The following is a 14,785-nucleotide window of genomic DNA, read 5'->3' on the forward strand; positions in this document are numbered from 1 at the left end:
CATGCACTATGTGTACGCAGTTCAAGAAAAAGAACGAATCGATCCAAGTTTTACTATGTATGAGCCGCTTGTGGCAGAAGGCAAGGGCCCCTTTTTTCCTAAAAAAATCCTATCTCTTTGTCTGTTTCCTGGAACCGATGGCCTGGTTGCTCCTCTTTCCTTCCGATACCAGTCTATATATTCTATTCTAAGGTTTTGAATCGCTTTGAACCGAACTAACATTACTAGTCGCTTTTTTTTTTGTCTGACAACAAGCATCGATGCCGCTATATATCGAGCTGATTTCTTGGCTTGTTTGAATCGCTTTTTGCCTACATAGTACATGGTCTAAGGCCCTGTTTGGATTGACGGTAAAAAGATGGGCCCACCAGTATTTAGTTCAACTTTGAGCTGAAAATACTGGTGTCGCCACTAATTTTACCTCCATTTCAAACAGGTTCCACGCTATTGTGGTTGGAAAACGCAGGTAAACACCGTAGGAACGGGCACCAAACAAATGTCACAAAAGAGAGAAATTAATGCATATCTCTTGAGTTACATCAGCACTTATGCCAAACCAGGTTTCAACAACATCATCCGTCAATCATGCCATGGTACTATGGTAGTATGGATGTAGACGGACACATCCGTGATGTCTGTAGCATCAATTGCTTAAGCCGTTTCAACTAATTCAGCGATCCGTGATTTCCGTGTAAATTAGTTCAGCTGTCCGTGGACTTCCGCGGTCATACACGGACTGAACGCATCTTACTCCGCAGACGGCAAGGGGAAGAGCACCCAGGCTGAGGGGGTGCTCAGGTCAAAGAGCCATGGCACCGACGAGGAGGGAATCGGGCGGTGGCCGACGCCCAGGCGCTCGGCGGCGGAGACCTTCAGAGATCTGCGAGGAGCTCCTCGGCGGCTCAAAGGAGATCACCGGGACGAGGTATTTGGAGGGCGGCGACGAGCTAAGCCCAGGCTGGCGACGACGAGCTGAGCGCAGGCTCGCGGCGACAAGCTAAGCGTAGGCTGGTGGCGACGAGCAGGGCACCACCCCGACGGTGACGAATGGCGTGGCTGCTTGCCTTATCGACCGAGACGAAGTACTTTGTTTCCAGGACAGACGGGCCTGGTAGGCTCTGCAGACCATGTCCGTAGAATCCGTGTAAAATACGCGGCCCTTCCCGGAAGCCGTTTAGCTATTCCGACGAACACGGACAAACGGACACCATGGACCTCCGTGTCCATTTGCATTCTGACATGGTAGGGGTGAGAAGAACAACATGAGAGTTGTGAGGTGAGGACGATGAAAAGAAGGGAATGGATGTAAAGAGGAGGAGCGAGAAGAGAAGCCTCATGTTCTTGCTCTCAAGATGTGTGTGTTATCATCACTGATGTCATGTTAAAAAATGTCATGTTCGTCCGTTGCTCTCCTTACTTTCGTGTCAATTTGGGAAAGCAAATAATCATCACCGATGATGATTTCAGGGTAGTTATATCCCATAAGACATTTTTATGAATTGCAGAATACTACACCACCCTCCACGGCTCCACATTAGTGTTTTCCTTATTATCAATGCCACACCCTGATCCAGCTCTTTACTTCGATGTATGCCACACCAACCTTACATACATGGATAATGTCCCCCTCTTATATTTATACCACTTCATCTTCAACAAATTAGCTCTATCCCAATTTTGCCGCATGAACTTCTTATGTGAAATATAGGTGGTAGTCACCCAAACATATCAAAGAGAGTGTGATAAAAAAATAATCAAAGATTCAAGACTGCATGGGAATATGAGACATCAGGAGCGGCGGTGGAACTAACCTCTAGCAAATCACCTGTGATAGAGGAACATCACGGATGTTTACCCACCTAGGAGAGAATGATGCAGAAGTTAGTGTCAGGTGCGGAGCTTCTAGAAGGACGCAGTGGATGATCTCAAAGGCAAGGTTGTCATGTGCGTGTTCAGAGGTGCTGCAGCCGTGTCAAGACAGAGGCAAACGGAATGCTGCAAAGTCTAGGCTCAACCTAACATTGGACACCAACATCGCGGATTCCTTGGAGATACTGGAATTAATGACGACAATGGACATCGATTCCACGAGTCCTTCATGAGATTTTGGTATCCGTACCACTAAGCACAGATGAATCACCCATCTATACATTCCACTACATTAACCTGTCGATCCATCATTCACTGTTAACCAAAAGATACTGAACCCAACACGTTCAACTTGCAGAGTAGAAGGTCAACCAGTTGTCCTAAAGATTTAGATCGTCGCCAATCACTCCATCCTGTTCTCGATGAAGCAGGACCTCACCGGCGTCATGGTATTACAAGCCAACTCGTCAATCCTAAGCTCTAGATTTCGATTTCAACTGAAGGCCTTTGTGTGCCATGCATTCTGCAGTACAGTTCCATATATGTGTCTTTTTCTTTGTAGGGAGTAACATGTGAAAAGCATTTATACTTGGGAAGAAAGGCTACATTCTATTGTCAATCCATCCACTCACTATCAACCAAAAGAAACTGAACACAACACATTCTCGTCAACTAACTTTCCCAAAAGAGCTGCACGATTTTTGTTGCGATGAAACACAGATGAACACCAAACAAACAGGCAACAAACAAATGTCACAATAGAGTATCTGTCCTATCTCTTGAGTTGCGTCAAGCCCTAGCCAGTAGATGTGTCAATCCAGTTGCTACTGTAGAACATGTCTTTGTCTTTGTAATATGCTTGAAGGATTTGGGGATTTATAGTACTACATAGTGAATTGAACCTTACCATGATAGTTAGGTGTCTGATACCACACATATGCAATTTTCAAGAAAAAATCTAACATTCTCTCCATCACACACCCACTCACTACTAAGGCCCTGTTTGGATTGACGGTAATAAAAAATGGGTCCACCAGTTTTTAGTTCAACTTTGAGCTAAAAATACCGGACCACTAATTTTACCTCCATTCCAAACAGGTTCCACACTATTGTGGCGGGACACGTAGGTAAACACCATAGAAACGGGCACCAAACAAATGTCACAAAAGAGAGCAATTAATGCATATCTCTTGAGTTACAGCAACACTTATGCCGAACTAGGTTGCAACAACATCATCCGTCAATCATGCCACGGTAGGGGTGAGAAGAAGAACATGAGAGCTCTGAGGTGAGGACGAGGAAAAGAAGGGAATGGATGTAAAGGGGAGGAGCAAAAGAGAAACCTCATGTTCATGCTCTCAAGATGTGTGTTTTATCATCACTGATGTCATGTTAAAACAATGGCATGTTATGTTGCTCTCCTTACTTTCGTGTCAATTTGGGAAAGCAAATGATCATCACCGATTATGATTTTAGGGTAGCTATATCCTATAGACATTTTTATGAATTCCACAGTACTACACCACCCTCCACATTAATGTTTTCCTTATCAATCACACACCCAGCTCTTTACTTCCATGTATACCACACCAACCTTACATACATGGATAATGCTTCTTATATATATACCACTTCATCTTCAACAAAATAGCTCTATCCCAATTTGGCAGCATTAGCTTCTTATGTAAAATAGGTGGTACTTACCGAAACATATCAAAGAGAGCGTGATAAAATATCATGAAAGATTTAAGACTATGCATGGGAATATGAGACATCAGGAGCGGCGGTGGAACAAACCTCTAGAAATGTACCTGTGATATAGCAAGATGACGGATGTTTACCCACCTAGGAGAGAATGCTGCAGAAGTTAGCGTCCGGTGTGGAGCTTCTCCAGAAAGTCTCAATGAGCCTGAAAGGCAAGGTCGCCATCAGCGCGTTCACAGGTGCTGCAGTTCACCGTGTCATACAAGACAGAGGCAAACGGGATGCTGCAAAGTCTCAGGCTCAACCTAACATTCGACACCAGCATCAGGGACTCCTTGGAGATACTGGCAATGACAATGACTATGGACATTGGTTCCACGAGTCCTTAGTGCAAGTGAACTATGAAGCAACCGGGGCAGCTACAGCAACAAGATTCTATCTACTGGGAGTAGTAATTTTTTTGGTATCATTTATTACATGCTTCAAGGATTTTGGTATAATTGAGCAAAGATGAATCGCACATCTATATTTTCCACTACATTCACCTGTCAATCCCCATTCACTGTTAACCAAAAGATACCTAACACGACACATTCAACTTGCAGAATAGAATGTCAACCTCCTTCCTGTTCTTGATCAAGGAGGAGCTCACTGTCGTCATGAGCCAGGTCGTCAATCCTAAATTCCTAAGCTCTAGATCTCGATTTCAGCTGAAGCAATATGTATGCCATGCGTTCTGCAGTACACAGTTCTATAATTTCGGGTGCACTATTATGTGTCTTTTTCTTTATAACATGTTCAAAGCATTTTGGTATCTGTACCATTGACATTTACTTTTGCCAAGAAAGGCTACATTCTCTTGTCAATCCATCCAATCACTATCAATCAAAAGATACTGGACACAGCACGTTCAACTTGCGGAGCAGAACGTCAACTAATTGTTCCAAAAGAGTTACATGCTTTCAACAACAGAGTGTACCATTGTTGCGATGAAACACAGACGAACACCAAAGAAACAGGCAACAAACAAATGTCACATTAGAGAGTACATCCGTCCTATCTCTTGAGTTATCCAAGCCCTAGCCAGTAGATGTGTGCCCTGAATTTGTCAATATAGTGGTACTATAAATGCTAATCCGTACGTCTGGCCACAAACAGTTTGCCCATATCTTCGGTGACAACATTACTCCTGTCAAAACCAAAAGGACAAACATTATTTAGTGGCATCAAGTACTGGCATGCATAAACGTGGAATGTTTTTTCTAATTATTATTAAACACTCGTCAATTCACCTCAGTTCACTCAAATCACTTGGTTGGATAAAAAACTTTCGAGGAAATCAAATCAATGAGGATTGTGTATCAAATCTTTTAAAGTAGCTGAAAATAGGACTAACCTTCCACTAAGCTGCGGCGGAACTAATGTGCTCGTAGCAGCATTCCTGCCACCACGAGGCTGCGCTGACTGGGCCCTTGGAAATTTACTGCGTGGAGGAATTGCAGATCCATTTGATTCTCTTTTCCTTGATGAACTCCCCGCCATAGCAGCAGAACCTCTAGAGGGGAGAGAAGGGGAATCAAACAGATCTGCGACATCTGGTAGTTCAAATGATGGCGTGGGCATGGAGACATTACTCGAACTAGTTGACACTACATTCCTGGGACAAAAAAATCCAGAAAATCAAGTTAAGAACGACAGGGAGGACAATGAATGTAAGCAAGTCAATTGATATCAGATACAGCTAGGACATACAAATTCATGTAAACTAACACACTAGAGGTGGGCATGCTACAAAAATACAAATCCCCTGCCTCGCCACATGGAATGGCTACAAGATGGCTGAGACTTTTTTTGCGAATGAAAGTACAAGTGTGTCAATGACATGGCATAGACCATAAGACTAAGAGGAAAGTTACGCGAAATAACCTGCCTAAATGAATCCTGCAAGGTTAAGTAGATGTGTATGCACATTCAACCAGAAAAACAAATGTACATACACAGAAAATGTCCCTGCACATGATTCTCAGAGGCATTTGGCAAGCACAGAATCATTGCTTGGCAAGTCCAGTTCTCTTCAGTTGCAAGCATATGCCTTCAATTGCGAGGGAAGCAAACCAAAAGTAAACTTATGGCTCATACTTATGAGTGCATTAGATTCAAGGCTTCTCAATACCCAGCAAAACTATAAGACTTTCAGTTCAGCTGATGGAACTTTAGGTAGGAAATTCTCTTTATAACCATCAATGCCCCCATGTGATCTTTTCCCCTTTAACAAGCCAACATAGGATACGGAGTATTCGAGTTTCCCTGTTGCAACAAGAGCTTTAGCATCCACGCAAACGGGGACTAACAGCTAGGGGGTCCCCAATTCGATATAACGGCAAGCAGCTCACAGTAGCCAGTTTTGGTAGTATCAGATTTCAGCATTGGAGTTTCAATTAGCTACAATGTGCATGGTAAAGTAGAAGAGCATAGAAGGCTCCTCTTGGTTCTGAACCTACATGATCCCCACTAACCACTAAGGGTGGGCAAAAACGGTGTCATGGTTTCCACCAGTTTCAGCGTAGTTTCAAATTTGTGTACTAAACTGGAAGTGGGATTTGGTTTGTGAAAGGAAATGAACTAGATGTCATTAGCCGGTTTCAACGGTTTCCTACGGTGTCAGTTTTGCACACCCCTAATCCCCACAAGTAGTCAACAAGTGAGCCCAATCTAACTTTTTTTTTCGAGCCTACGGTTCTCGCACCTGCAAACTAGTCACAACGATGCCTTGTGCTGCTAGATGATTTGGTACTATGGTACGGTGATTTGGTTTCCAGTAGCTCAAGCTCTAGCATATCCTCGTAGTTCTTCTACCTAGTGGCCGTCAATGGCATCAACAAGACTAAATCCAGTAGGCGCAGACACAAAATCCAACAGCAATGCTAACACCCACAGTTTCCCCACCAATCCCCATCCCAGGAATCGAAACCCTAGAGAGATCGGGGGCGGCACGGGGCTTACTGGCTGGGGGCAGGCGGCGGCGCAGGGTACTGAGGAGCGGCGCGCGCCGAGGGCGAGGGCGACGGAGGCCTCGGCTGCGGCCCGATGGCTGTGGAGAGGTGCGGAGGAGGGGCTGGACCGGCGGCGGGGGGCTCGCCGGCGTCTTCCTCGTCGGAGGAGGCGTCGTAGGCGACCAGCGACATCGGACGGGTGCGCGTGCGGGCCGGGTACTGGGTGCGGTCTGCGGTGCTTCGGGTTTCCTTGCTGTTCGAGAGTCCAGACACAGATGGACCGGTACACTTGCGGCCCGGTCCACACATGGGCCCGTGAGTGCTTATTCTATAACTGGACTAGTTCAAAAAAAAAAAGACTAGTAGCTCAAATGTTTTTTTTTTGAAGGACTAACTCAAATGTTGTGCATTCAACAAACCAAAGTGTATTTTTTTCCTGAACTGTAAGTAGATATTGTGTAAAAGAAGTAGTAGTTAGATCCCTTACACTATTTTTTCCCTTCCATAGTTCCATTCATACGAGTCCTGAAATAGGAGCCATGTTGTTCGGGCTATTTGGGGTTTCTGGTGTTTCCCATGATTGCAAAGACAACATAGATGGAGTGGCGGAGCGGTATGCCTGGTGCTAGGCAACAGACATGGGCCAAGGACACCCACGACATTGTGTGGAACCCATGTGGCGCACAACTATTAGGGAGGAAAGGACGTCCTATCGAGGCACATAATAGCCAATCTCATTTGTTGTTGTTGTCTTGCACATCAGACTTGCATATGACAAAGTGCAAAATGTTTCGTCATTTGGAGAAGTTGTTCGGCTTCAGGTCGAGCTTGAAGTTGATGTGGTCTGTGATGATCACATGCATGACGCATGCATGTATGTCGTGGTAAAAACAACCTACAATTTTGCATGGATGGAGATGGCGAGAACGGTAGTATTGGTTGTGGCGGTGATGGTGAGAGGGGGTACTTCGCGAGTTGGAAAGATAACACCGACGCCACGAGCAGAAGTGGTGTGTGTAGTAGGAGTGGATCCAGTAGTGTGAGCGGAAGTGCAAGCATAAATCATGGCATGGGAGACAAGAGAACGAGCATGAGAAAGAGTGCTCTAAGAGTTGTTCATAGCAGAAAGATCAAGGAATTCATATGATTCCGGGAGATACTATGTGCCAACTTTGTGTGCCTTGTATTGTTTTGGTAAGGTGCGTATGCATAAACTTACATGACAAATACCGGGATGACACTGTTTTTACACCCTAAGTGTTTCAGCCTACAGAGTCTACCTCAGACACTTGGGTCATGTTCTGCGCTCTTGCCATGTAGATGGGGTGCGCGGCGCACCATCGTAATAAAGAAGATCTCCATAATCCCAGTGCCTCACAAGCCCACAAAAGTTTGACAAGACATAAGACATACTCACACAAGGAATCGCCATCTCTTATTTTCTCCCTATAAATTTTCCGCCTACTCTTATATAGAATAAAAGATAGCCGTGCAAGTGTTGACGACCTACATGCTACTGGTGCACTTCAGTATCTACATCTACTAGCTGTCATCAGTGCCAATAATTTGAGTAGCTTTAATTAAAATGTAGACGAAAAGCCATCCAAATTACATGCAAAGATTTCATAACTGATGCATGCAAGATTTCATAACCACCGCATCCATTAAATGTTCATCGACATCAGCGGCCACATAACTAATGATTGAGGTAGTCGCTTTTTCATTTCTTTTCCACAATAACATACACCCCGATAATAAAACTCCATGTCACCAATTCGTTAGCACAAATAGAGAAGAAAAGCTAAAGTAGAAATCCTAAAATGATTGCACCATATCCCACTAAGTTGACTATGTGACATCACCGATAACCGCAGGTCAAGTGAGAAAACACTAACAAGCAACCTTCTTCTAGAATCAGAGAAATCGTCTTGGGATGAAGCCATAGACCCTCATATGGGAACATGTAGATATCCTCATTTCTAGGATCCAAGTAACCTTTCTGGCAGCGTGGAAATTGTGTCAACCATAAGGGATCGGTCCAACTCGTGACCCCAGTCCTAGACCGTGTTTTCAAAAAAATAGATGCCACAATAGCGCCAGTAGTGCACCAACACCAAGTACTATATTGATGATGTGATTGAACTGTTGTAGCGAGAAAGATAGACAATGAACTTCAAGATAAGAATTCACACAGGAGGATATTTGACCCGGCATAGCTAAACGGTAGCGTAAAAGGACTTGAGAGTACACCCATCATGCATTTGTTCGGATAGGTCCAGAGCCTAAAGAAGCGGTATAGTCATAGAAATATTAGTGGATACATCAACCAAGGAATCAACAAAAGCATATATCATTTCATAGACTAAGTTACCATTTTTAGGATGACAATTTCACCCATGGGTATGGGTAAATGCGGGTATCTGACCTGTATTTCCGCTTAAAAATAGGTACATTTATGTTATGTTGCAAAAATAAAACATGGTTGTAAATTTTTTTTTGTTCCTTGTACTTAATTTTGTGCAGAGTTTGTGTGTTTTGGGCGTATGGTACTTGTTTTCACGGCACACAAAACTTGTGTTTATGATCATTGTACTAGGAGATTGGAAAAGCCACAAAGATCCAAGGGTTGGTTGGTTGTGAACTAAATGGTACATGTGTAAAACATGGTTGTCAAAAAAAAGATAGAAACTTTGAGTGATTTCATGAAGATGATGGATACCATTTTTGTAGAATATATTTACACCGTGAAGAGGTAGGCACATCATATTTTATAGAAAGAAGGAGGAGCGAGAACAGATTCAATGCCTCGGAGCAAGCTTGAATGTGCCGCACTGGACCGTCAACGACCTGACTCATAAAAACCCACTGTTCACACAAATATTGTTATAAAAAAGAAGTATCTCGGTAGAATGTTCTACTAGTAGTAGTACTCGATTTAGACAAAAAGCACTTCACACGGATATGCGTGGCAACTTGGCTACCACGGCACCACAAGAATGTTTTCTTTTATTATCGTCAAGGAAAGAAAAGGATTTCTCCTTGTGGGTCAATCCAGCTAGCGGGTCTTCCACGCGTCAGACGCACGCACGCCCGACCGTTTCCAAAACCAGAAGAAAAGGAAAAATAAACTGAAACATTGGTGAAGCAAGGTTGTTCCAAGGAAAGCACCGATCCGTCCGATCCCAATCGTGCGGTTGCGGGGCCCCGCCGGCGCATGCATGGATGGCACGGTATGAACAACCGGCAATGTTGCATGGATGGCAATGACGAGAATGACAGTATTGGTTGTCGTGATGATGGTGAGATGGGGTACTTGGCGAGTTGGAAAGGTAAAAGTGGTGCGTGTAGTAGGAGTGGATCCAGGAGTGCGAGCAAGAGTGTAAGCAGAAATCATGGCATCAGAGACAAGAGAACGAGCATGAGAAAGAGTGCTCTAAAAGTTGTACATAGCGGAAAGATCAAAGAATTCATCTGATATCAGGATACTATGTGCCACCTTTGTGTGTCTTGTATTGTTTTGGTAAGGTGTGTATGCATAAACTTACATTACAAATACCGGGAGGACACTATTTTTACACCCTAAGTGCTTCGGCCTAGGGAGTCTACCTCGGACACCTCTTTCATGTTATGCGCTCTCGCCAGGTAGCTGGGGTGACTATTGTGGAGTGGACTGAAGAATTAGAAATGTCATTTCATCACAAAACAACATTTGAGCGACAAGCTAGTACTGTGCACTTGTTGAAAATGGGCGAATTGTGCCAGGATACTAGTACCAGAGCGCAGGATTACGGAGCTCGCCCTATGCTCCTGTAGAAAAAGAGCTCCATAATCTCAAGCTCTTGGCGCACCATCACAACGAAAAAGAGCTCCATAATCCTGATACCTCACAAGCACACAAAAGTTGGACAAGACATAACACACATGCACACAAGGAATTGCCATCTCTTACTTTCTCCCTAGAAACTTTCCGCCTACTCTTATATAGACTAAAAGATAGCACGGGTAAAGTGTTGATGACCTATATACTACCAGTGCACTTTAGTATGTACACCTACCAACTATCATCACCGCCAACAATTTGAGTGGCTAGAATTAAAATATAGACGAAAAGCCGTCCAAATTACATACAAAGATTTCATAACTGATGCATGCAAGATTTAGTAACAGCTGCATCCATTAAATGTTCACCGACATCAACGGCCACGTAACTAATAATTGAGGTAGTACCTTTTTCAATTCGTTTCCTTAATAACATACACCCTGTCAATAGAACTCCACTTCACCGGTTCCATAGCTCAAACAGAGAATAAAACTAAAGTAGAAGTCCTAAAATGATTGTACAATATCCCACTAAGTTCACTATGTGACGACATCGATCACTGTAGGTCACGGGAGAGAACACTGAAAAGAACAAAAGAATTTACATGCACAACAACTCAAACATAACTAATAGTATCCCTTCTTCTAGAATCTGAGAAATCTTCTTGGGATGAAGCCACGCACCCTCATAGGGGAAGATGTGGAAATCCTCATTTCTAGGATCCGAGCAACCTTTCTAAATTGTGTGAACCATGAAGACCCGGTTGGACTCGCGATCGCATGTGTAGAGCTTGTTTTCAAAAATAGATGCCACAAATAGCTCCACTGCTAGGGCAACGCCAAGTACTATGTTGATGATTTGATTGAACTGTTGTAACGAGAAAGATATACAACTAATGGACTTCCAGAATTTCAAATAAGAATTCACACACATGAGGTATTTAGGATTTGACCTAACATAGCTAAACACTAGCGTAAAAGGACTTGAGAGTATACCCATCGTCTGATCCTGCAAGGAGAGATCTAGGCTTCCACGCCCAAAGACGTGAACCCAAGGGCAGCGAAAGGTCGGAGAGCAAGGAGGACGGCGACATCCACGGACGTCGCGCGGTCAGGATTTCGCCCGGAGCAATCGAGCCTACACCTCCCCACGTGACCGGATATCAAGGTGAGGAAGCGTCGCCAGCCCACACTCCACTAACACACACCTCCTATGCGCCGACAGCGCCACCGCTGAGATCTCGGGGTGCCTCCCGCTGCTCAGCACAAAGGTGCCAAGGGCCAGCACAATGCACCCCGACCATCCACGCATCGCACATCGGTCGGGGACCGCGTGCATCGCCGCCCAACTGCCCACACGGCCCGAGCGCCACCGCATCCGCCGAGTCGCCGCCACGGCCCGCCTCCCCATCAGATCGGAGCGCGCTGGCCCCAGATCCGCCACCCCACGGTCCCGAAGCCGCCGCTCCGGTGTCCTTGCGTCGGCGAGCCACCATCATTGCCCGAGCCAAATCCGGCGGCCGCCCGCACTACCACGAGGAGGGATCCACCCCCGACACTATTTGCCCACGGGAACCGCCACCACCGCGGGGCGAAGGCGGCAACAGTGGCGGCGGGAGGGCCGCCGGGTAGGAGGAGGCCGCCAATTTTGCCCCTGTGCCTCCTAGGGTGCAATGCGGGGCGGGGGGGGGGTATGATTGAGAAAGCTATTGCAAAACTTGGAAAAGGGATTATGTTTCGCTATAATGGAACCTTCATTGGTACAACCCGTCCTGGAACATGAGCCATGTCATTCGGCCTATTTGGGGTTTCTGGTGTTTCCCATGATTGCAAAGAAAACATAGATGGGGTGGCGGAGGGGCATGTCTGGTGCTAGGCAATAAACATGGGCCAAGGACACCACGACACTGTGTGGCACCCATGGGGCGCACAACTATTAGGGTGGAAAGGCCGTCCTATCTAGGCACAAAATAGTCCATATGCTTTGTGGTTGCTGTCCCGCACATCAGACTTGCATACGACAAAGTGCAAGATGTGTCTGTCATTTTGAGTGTGTTGTTTGGCGTCATGCTGAGCTTGAAGTTGATGCGGTGTGTGATGATCACATGGCGCATGCATGGATGTCGCGATAAGAACAACCAGCAACATGGATGGAGATGGCAAGAATGCCAGTATTGGCTGTGGCGATTGTTAGATGTATATATTTGTCTATTGTAGTTTTCCCATATGTTAGGGGGCTTTCTGCATATGTGCACCTGTACATGTACTATATATTGTGGCCTTTGGCCCCCTGGTAATACAACAAGCATATTGCTCTAACATGGTATCAGAGCTAAATTGATCCTAATCCCGGCCGACGTTTTCTTGTTCCGTCGCCGTTCGTCTCCGTTCTCGATCTTCTCCTGGATCCGGTCGATCGCCAGTCCACGCCGCTCGTCCTGCGTGTGGCGCCCCGGCCGATTCGCGCCTGGATCCGCCCGCCCGCCTGCCCCCGATCGCCCGCCTGCCCCCGATCGATCTCCCGCGTGTGGCCTGGATCCGGTCGGGCGAGTTCCACCACCGCCTGCTCTCTCCGCGCGACCCGCGGTGCTTCGCCCGGATTTCCACTGTGCCGCCCCGCTGCTCTCCGATCGCTGCTCCCCCGTTCTGCCCTGGCGCGCTCGATGTTCTTGGACGGCTTCCCCTTCTTGAAGTGCGTCCTCCAGTAGTTCTGCCCCGGCCCGCCCAGTGCTACCAATTCCCGTGCTCCCTGATCCGGTTCTCCTCCAGTTGACTTGATCTGAAAAAAAAAAGCAAAAAAAAAAAAGCAAAAAAAAAAGCAAAAAAAAAAAAGCAAAAAAAAAAAACTGTCGCCAACTATGTCTTCTTCCGCTGATCCCGCCTTCTCTTTGGGTCTCCCTTCGGTACTTGGTATTTGTCCGCTGCCTCCGTGTATGACGGCTAGCCATTCTTCGTCGTCGTTTACCTTTTCACGCGGCTCTGCCCGCGCTTCACCGACTCCGTCTACGTCGGCTCGCCGCTCTACATCGACTTTTGCGGCCTCTTCACGCGACTCTGCCCGCGCTTCGCCGACTTCGTTTACGTCGGCCCGCCGCTCTACATCGACTTTTGCGGCCTCTTCCCGCGGTTATGGCCGCGCTTCGTCGACTCCGTCTGCGTCGGCTTGCCTCTCTACATCGACTTTCGTGGCCTCTTCACGTGGTTATGACCGCGCTTTGCCGACTCTGTCTTCATCGGCGTGTTGCTCTCCGTCGCCCCCTTTGGTGGCCTCTGTGCGTGTGGATGATAGCTCCTCGTCGGCACCTGATTGTACGTCGACCTCTCCAGTCGCGCCCCTCTCTGCGCATGAGATAGCGCAGCTTCACTGCCTGCTTGATGCTTGGGATTCCAGTTTACGTCAGCAGCCTCGCGGTCCGAGTCTCCGCCCTCGTCCTCATTGCACCTACTGTGGCCAGGTTGGCCACACTTCCTCCACCTGTTGGACGCGGGATCCCAGTTTACGTCAGCAGTTCCAGGATCGTCGGCGAGCTGGCTCTTCGGGATCTTCTGCGGTTGCACTCTCCGATCGAGGACATTCTCGTGGGTCTTCGTGGTCCGCTCGCTACTCCGGACTCTTCGTCGCCGGGCGCTGCTGGTTCTGCGGATCGGCTCTTCGGCACTCGCGCGACCACCACCTTCTACACAGTCAGGTACGTCCCCGTGGTATCTGGATTCTCGAGCTTCCTTTCATATGACTTCTGAGTCTTCTATTCTGTCTGCTCTTCGGTCTCTTATTTCTCCTGTCCGTGTTGTCACGGCTGATGGTACCTCTATTCCTGTTTCTAGTACAGGCACCAGCTTTCTACTCCCTCTTTCTCTGTTCCTGATGTTTCTCATGTTCCTCGCCTTCAGATGAACCTTTTCTCTGCTAGCCAGCTCACCGATTCTGGTTGTCGCGTCATTCTTGACGCTGAGTCTTGTGCGGTTCAGGATCGTCGCACACATGCCCTGGTTGGAGCTGGTCCTCGTAGCCGTCAGTCTCCGGGGCTTTGGGAGTTAGACTGGCTTCGTGATCCTTCCGCTGCCACTTCATCTGCCAGTTCTCCTCCGGTTGTTGCCTCTGTCACCGGCTCTTTTTAGCAGTGGCATCATCGTCTTGGTCACCTTTGTGACTCTCGCCTGTCGTCTTTGGTTCATCGTGGCCTTCTGGGGTATGTCTCTGGAGATGGGTCGTTACACTGTCAGGGTTGTAGGTTAGGCAAACAAATTCAGCTTCCCTATCCTACTAGTGTGTCTGTCTCTCAGCGACCGTTCGATTTAGTCCATTCAGATGTTTGGGGTCCGGCTCCCTTCGCTTCAAAAGGGGGCCATCGATACTATATCTTATTCATTGATGATTTTTCACGGTACACTCGGGTGTT

General features: G+C 46.8%; 1 protein-coding gene across 1 annotated transcript; it reads right to left on the reverse strand.

Annotated features, from left to right (window-relative positions):
* Positions 1 to 4,488: 4,488 nt before the first annotated feature.
* On the reverse strand, positions 4,489 to 6,758 carry LOC124667750 (protein enabled homolog). The gene is made up of 3 exons (XM_047205004.1): positions 6,577 to 6,758; positions 4,970 to 5,230; positions 4,489 to 4,762 (listed from the first exon to the last, which is right to left on the reverse strand). Exons 1-3 carry the CDS (start codon positions 6,756 to 6,758, stop codon positions 4,705 to 4,707), a joined length of 501 nt encoding a protein of 166 aa, XP_047060960.1. The 3' UTR covers positions 4,489 to 4,704.
* Positions 6,759 to 14,785: the final 8,027 nt, after the last annotated feature.

This window comes from Lolium rigidum, chromosome 6 (genome assembly GCF_022539505.1).
Source record: "Lolium rigidum isolate FL_2022 chromosome 6, APGP_CSIRO_Lrig_0.1, whole genome shotgun sequence".
NCBI classification, from domain to species: Eukaryota; Viridiplantae; Streptophyta; class Magnoliopsida; order Poales; family Poaceae; genus Lolium; species Lolium rigidum.